A 6,767-nucleotide genomic window follows, 5' to 3' on the forward strand; every position below is an offset into this window, starting at 1 on the left:
GTCGCTGTGCTGCTTTCTTAGTGCCAAGAAGAGCAGAGGCCAGCAAGAGTCACGGTGGAGGTGGCTGAAGACAGCGTTCCTTCTCTCCTCTGTGGCTATCGGTGGGCCGCTGAGCTGGAGCTGCCTGAGCACAGAGGATGGGGGCCCGGAGGTGCTGGCTCATCACCGTGACAGCCTGCAGGACAAGTTCATTGAGATCCCCTGCTCTGAGGACTACAACAGCCACAAAAGATTTGAAGGTATTTGGGGAGGATTGTCAGAAGTGGGATGAAGCAGTCTTCAGAGTACCATAACAGGCTGACTGCTAAGTATTTTAAACCACATTTGTACTGCGAAACTCCTGTGTTTCTAGCAAATGCCTGGTCACTGTGCATATTGTTTAAATCCCCAAATGCTCACACCTCTTGGGCCAGCCCCGAAATTGTTGTTTCTAAGAGTTTTTCTGTCATTCCTGTATAATTCTCTTCTAAACCTGCTTTGCTTTGGCTGTATGAAAAATTCTGTTAAATCTGTTTTGGATGTCTTTTCATACTCTGTTGATCCTTGTAACAGGCTTATGGGTGACTATTACTGATAAATACCATACACGGTGTGGAATGGAACTGGTTTAGGATACTCTCTGTCCTGCTGGCATGTGGTAATGGCACAAATGCCAGCTTCTGATATGCTTGTTTTGAGATGCGTGTGTGTGCGTGCTGGCAACTTTTAATGCAGTCTGCAAAGCACTTCTCTGTCTTTACGTCCTTCAGCTGAGCCTATTTTTTGCCGAAATGGCATTTGTTTCTTCTGTCACTTCTTTCTTTGGAGTGTTGATGTTGGATCTTCTAGAGAAATGGAAGATTTTTCATCCTCTCTGAATGAAGATTGGTGAGAGTCTAACTTGCAGTTTGCACAGATGAGCTATGCTGGTGTTCTCTTTCAGATTAGCAACATGTGCTTTGAATGTTTTGAGCTGGTACTGCTGCCAGAAAGCAGCTCTGCTCTTGCTTTTTGTCAGCCTACCTGCTGCAGTGTGTTGACTGATAAGCTATTGCATCTAAAAATATACTATTTCTGAGTTAGTTTTTAGCCAAATTAGTTGTTATATCTGGTTCATCATGTGGCTGACAAAACACTCGCTGACACAAAGCTGGAGGCAGTGTGGAGGCTGGAAGAAGTTGGTTGGAGCTGAGGAAGAGGAAAGACTGAAGGAGTTGAGTCTCTTTTCCCTGGAGAAGAGAAAGTTTGGGGGGGGGACACCCTATTACAGTATTCCGGTACTTAAAGGGCAGCTACAAAGAGAATGGAGGCTCTGCCTTCACAAGGAGCTGCATGGAGAAGACAAGGGGCAATGGGTAGAAGTTGCACTGGGCAAGGTTTCATCTTGATAGAAGAAAGAATGTTTTTTTTTTCACAGAGAGAATAGTCAATCACTGGAACAACCTCCCCAGGGATGTAGTAGAGTCCCTATGGCTGGAGGTTTTCAAGATGTGATTGAACATGGTACTGGATAATCTCATCTAGGCTCCCTTTACCATAAAAAGCTGAACCAGGATATCTTTTGAGGTCCCTTGTAACCTGGGCTGTTCTATGATTCTACAATTTCTAACTTTGTTCCAGTGCTAATTCTGTTAGAAGGTGTTCATCAAACTGCAGCCTGGATGTGGTGCCCCAAAGTTATGGAGGGAATTTTCCCTGTCCTCTTCAGGTACCTGGTCCTGTTGGTCAAAAGGCTTGTAACATAAAACAAAAGTTTGTGATGTGTAGTCTGTGGTCAGATTATTTTTCCTCAGTGCTGCTACTGTAGCATCTTGCATGGAGGATTCATCCCAAATGTAACTGACGCCAAGATAACTGCTGTCAGGAAGCTACCAGCAAGAGACTTCCTCAATAGGGGTAGTTTTTTGACTGAGCACATGAAAAATGCATGTTCTGGTTTAAGTTAAAAGCAGTTTACGTTTTCTAGTTACTATAAGGAGAAACTGCTTCTGGCTTTATTTGCACAGTGCCAAGGCCAGAGAAAACTGCAGCCAGTGTTGCCACAGATGTGGTAGTTATGACTGAACTAAGGCTAAAGTGTCTGCATTCTGTTACTAGGTCTTTTGCTTATCGGAAAAAACCCCCAAACCCAACAAAGCCTTATTTTTCTCTTTCCTGGTTTGCAAGAGGAATTTTCTGAGCTGTGGAACTGTGGTCTTGGCAACCACATCAGTTATTCTTTCCGTCATAAGGAAAGCAGGAACTTTAAGAATATCTCTGTCCAGAAGAGGAATGCTGTGTTATGTATTCTTGTGATGTCATGGGGAGCAAGCTCTGCAAATGCGAACTGCAGGGTGAAGTGTGACCTCTCTTGGTTTTGTATGAGAATTACTGACATGGCTGGCAGCAACCCAGGAGGAACAAAGGGAAGTCTTGTTGTGTGAGTCTGTGTTCTGGCTTTCCAGTTAGAGGTTTGCTTGCTACCTGCTTCTTAACTTACATGATTGATTTTGGTTTTTAGCAGATGTTTTTACATGTGTAAAGAGATCAGTGGTATTAGCAACGTGTGAACATGTCTTGTTAAGTGGTTAATTGGAGCTGTGCTGGGATAATGAACCTTGCTCTCGTTTTTTATCTCGTGTCTCCTGCTCGGTGCCCACAAGAGGGTAGCGGTGAGCTGCTGAGCCGTGCTGTCCCGTCGAAGCTGAGCTCCTTGCTCCACGTGTGTGTAGCTTAGCAAGGCAGTAAATGCGGATTCCGGTTTTCTGCCAAACTGGATTCAGCTCCGGAGCTGTAGTAACTTTGTTGGAAATAGCTTTCTATCACTCAGTAGTTTTTCATTCTCTGTCTTTACTCTGGCTTGACATCCACAGCTGCTGGCTCTGTGTCAGAAGGAGGCACATTCCTATCATCACTTGCTGTCTGATGCTCAGCTGTAAAGTTTCCACAGCTAAGATGAGCTTTTTGTTTATGCACCTGTCCCTGCTTCAAGCTGAACTAGTGCAACTGAGCTTCTAGTTCAAATGATATGGTAGTTGGTGTCACAGAGCAGTGGTTTTATTTCCATAGTGCTGCCTGCCAGAAAACACGTTTCATACGGAAATAAAATGTGTTATTTTTCAGAGGCCAAGCATTTAACTTATTGTATTTGCAGGAGATGGAGTGTTCTGTGAGCAGTCTCATCCGCATTTGAATCCTGCAGCCAGACCTTGGCTCTTTCTGCTGTCTTGAGACATGGTTAACTACTTGCTACTAGTGTGTCTGATGAAACTCCTGCATAGTCGCTTATGTGTGGTGACATACTGTGTCAGTGTATAAAGTGCTCATGATCACTGCCCAGGAGGCAGCTTTAGGATGCTTTTCCAGAGACTAGGTCAGCAGATGTGGAAAGCAGAGAGGTGTGTGAGCAGTGGAGGAAACGGTCTAGCACCTAGACTGCTGATGTGATTATGGGGATAGCATCGAATAAATCTTTGCCTTCTCTTGTCCTGCTTTGAGACGGGTTGCATTAGGGAAGCATCAGGATGGGGCTTTTTTCTCATGTGAATTGTCCTGGCTCAGCAGCATATGGTTTTTGGCTAAGCACCACTCTAAGTAGAAGACAAAGCTGCAATTTAGGCACTTGGACTCCAGTGTTACATTCTGTTTTCTGTGTACTGAATAGGAACCAGGGCCACAGGGAATACTCGTGTTTTTGCATGTTTTGGTATGTTCTTTCTTTTACCTTGACTGAGAAAAATACAACTCTTGGATCCAAAGCCAAGGACCTTATCTAATAAGAGAATTATTTTATGTCTACTAGGCACAAATTTGTGGAAGTACCAACCTTTCCAAAAGGATAAGATCTGTGCTGCTGTTTGCAGCTGGAAATAGAGAGCACAAATCTCTTCTGAGATCAGAAGTCTTTGGTAGCATCCTTTTTTTGCAGAATGTTGTACAAAGAAAACTCTCTTTAGACAGAGTATTGAAAATCTTCCATGAATTTACTCTTTCCACACTCTTCTCTCTTTGAACATCAGCTTTCCCTCATTTCTAAGACAATTTTCTTTGCCTTTCCCGCATTAAAGAGGCCTTTTCAATGTCAGAAGGAAAGTCATTCCCCTTTTCTTGTCTCCATTAACCAAGAGAGCTTATGTTGTTTTCCTGTGTTCAGCTTTCTCCTAAACTCCTTAAAATCTTTTTTTTTTGGTCAGTCTGTTACCTCATCCTTTTTTAATCCTGTTTTGTAACAGGACTATAAAAAAGGGTACTGCCAATATCCAAATTTGTGCTTCATAAAACTGTTGATATCTTTATACCCAACAGAACATTGGGTACAGAGTGAAGTATATGTTACGTGATCTGTGATTGATGATCATTGCTCTGCAAATCTTTGAGTGGATCTTTTGGTCATTAACTGAATGTTTTGTAAGTGATGGGGTTTTTTTCAGTTCTGGAAACCTGAATTGGTGGTTCTTTGGCTGTTTTTTTACATGCATCTGAGTTTAAAATTGGGTGCTAGAAGCTGTTACTGCCTCAGCCATCTGTCTCACTGTTTGGGTGAGTATTAGCTAGCCTGGGGGCAGAAATGTCTCATCCCTGTCAATTGACTTCTGAGATGCTCTTCAGCCTGGCATTCAGAAGTGAATAACTGATTTTAATCTGCCACTGCTTAATGTATGATGGAACCTTTAAGGCACAGCAGCATAAAATGTGTATGTTTTTGTTAGGGCAGAGAAGAAATAGTTAGCAGCATTTGCTGGCTACTACTCATAGCTTTTCAGAACTGCTAGGTCGTACGCTCCAAAGGAATACAGCATTTCCAATGTTTGCGTTTTTATTGCAAGGTCTGTGGTGTTTAACTTGCAAATTGTTGGTTCCTGGAATTGAGATTGTAAATATCCTCTCTGCAACCAGAAAGCCGAGGCACAATTTTTGTGGAAATTCTTGCATTTTTCAATGTGCCTGAAACATGGCACAGATGCTCCTTGTCGGTCCATTTCCTCCCCTCCCACATTTGTAACTTAGAACAACTTTCTGCCTGTAAAGCCCTTGTTGGTTTTTGTTGGTATGAATTCTGTACCTTTGGGGATGGTACTGTATTGCAGAATGTAATAAGCAAAGCAGCTTTGGGTTGCTGCCAGAACTTTTAATTCTTTGTGTGCCTCTCTTTATATCCAGGCACAACATTTTCTGATGAATGGTATGTTTTGATTCTGCTCATTTAGCTCACAGGGTCAAGAGGAGAAAAGTGAGCTGGGTGAGCAGTGGTTCTGGTTCATTCTTGTCACAGTGCTGGCTTCTGTGCTGGCATTGATAAATGAATGCTTAAGAATGTAATCTCTAGCATTATCTTACACTGCTGGTTTCCTAGGTCATCTTCAAATAACTGCCTGGAATCTGCATCTTGAGCTGACTTCAGTGAATTTTTGCTGGGTAGTCAGAAAATGATCAGAATTATCTGGGTAGTAATCCAATTGGTCTCCTGACCTTGATCTGTGTTTAAACACTCCGTGTGGTGTGGGTGCTTCTGACTTCAATTTAAACATACGCCAAACAAGGAACTTTTTTCTTTTTCCAAGCAAGGAAACAGTGTGTATAATTTGGTATGTTGTTAGTACTCAGCCTATTCACCCACACATCTTTCTCATTGCTTCTCTCCTCTCTTGAAACGCTGCTGTAATTGGAGGGCTATGTCAGGGTATATTTAGTAAGATGGAGTGGAAATTCCTACAAAGCACTCGTGCTGTGGCCAAATTTCTCTTTCTGTCAGCCTGTGGTCATTGTTATCATTAGTTGCTCTTGATCAGAGCAGACTGATGCTTTTGATGTGCATGGGTGAACTGATGGATTTATTTCCAGGAGTTTCCCCTCCTTGTGTTCTGAAGAGCAAATAATCCTTAACGAGGAGCTCAGTTCAGCAACAGTAAGTGTATTGGCAGATGTCAGAAAATACACTCATCCGAACTTTTCTGTGGCACTTTACTGCGGAAGATCCATATATAGATGTAAAGCCAAGTGTGATCCCAAGATCTCTGGTGACTCAGAATTTATCTTATTTCTTCTCGACTGAAGACTGTTGTGGACAAGATTTCTAATTTCATAAGAACTTTCATATATTCTTCACCTGGAGCTCTTGCTGCTGGCTTTTTTTCTATGAGTTTTTAAATTTTAATGTTAAATTTCTTAGCAATAGATTTTAAGAGACTTTTTTTATCATATATGTCCAAGCTGTGTGCTTCAAGACACTTTTGTGCAAAGTCTCATATAAAAAGCTGCCCTTCAAGGTAAATTTGCATAGACAATCCATACAGAATATTATTTGTTTCACTTTGACTCATGTGTTTGCAGGGGAGGGGGCTGAGCAAATCTGAAATACGCTGCTTTTATTCTCCTGGCAGTATGGTTAGTTGGAATGTTCAGATTCACTACTTTTTTGTTACCATTGTTTTTCCAGTGAGTTCCAGTGGACAAATACAATGGTTCTTAGTGCTTAACTACAGGAATATATGTTAATAAACTGCATGATTTAGGGTTGAATACTGAAACGCAAGTTAAATGCAGTTCTTTGCGTTAATACATGAAGTAGGATGTTTTGATACTACATAATGATCTTACATCTCTTCAGGAGCCCTTGTTATTAGTAGTATCTTCTTTGTGGCTTGAGCCGTTTGTGTTGTAACCAGTTTTTTCAGTTTTTCTTTTGTGAAGTAGTGATTTCACTCCTGTCTGAGTGGCATTCTCTCTTTCCTGTTATTAGTGCTCTAATGTTATGTCCACTGCAGTCTGCATCTAAGTCTTTTTTTGCATCTCTTTTCCCCCCCCCCCCC

The 6,767-nt window shown here is 41.9% G+C and overlaps 1 protein-coding gene across 1 annotated transcript in view; it reads left to right on the plus strand.

Annotated features, from left to right (window-relative positions):
* Positions 1 to 134: 134 nt before the first annotated feature.
* OGFOD3 (2-oxoglutarate and iron-dependent oxygenase domain containing 3) overlaps positions 135 to 6,767 on the plus strand; it is a gene marked incomplete at its 5' end in the record, with an annotated part of 59,028 nt that continues 52,395 nt past the window's right edge. Inside the window, one exon of the mRNA XM_010296211.1 lies at positions 135 to 239. Within this exon, the coding sequence (XP_010294513.1) occupies positions 135 to 239 (105 nt within the window). The remainder of the gene's footprint in view (positions 240 to 6,767) is intronic.

This window comes from Phaethon lepturus, unplaced genomic scaffold (genome assembly GCF_000687285.1).
Source record: "Phaethon lepturus isolate BGI_N335 unplaced genomic scaffold, ASM68728v1 scaffold8411, whole genome shotgun sequence".
NCBI classification, from domain to species: domain Eukaryota; kingdom Metazoa; phylum Chordata; class Aves; order Phaethontiformes; family Phaethontidae; genus Phaethon; species Phaethon lepturus.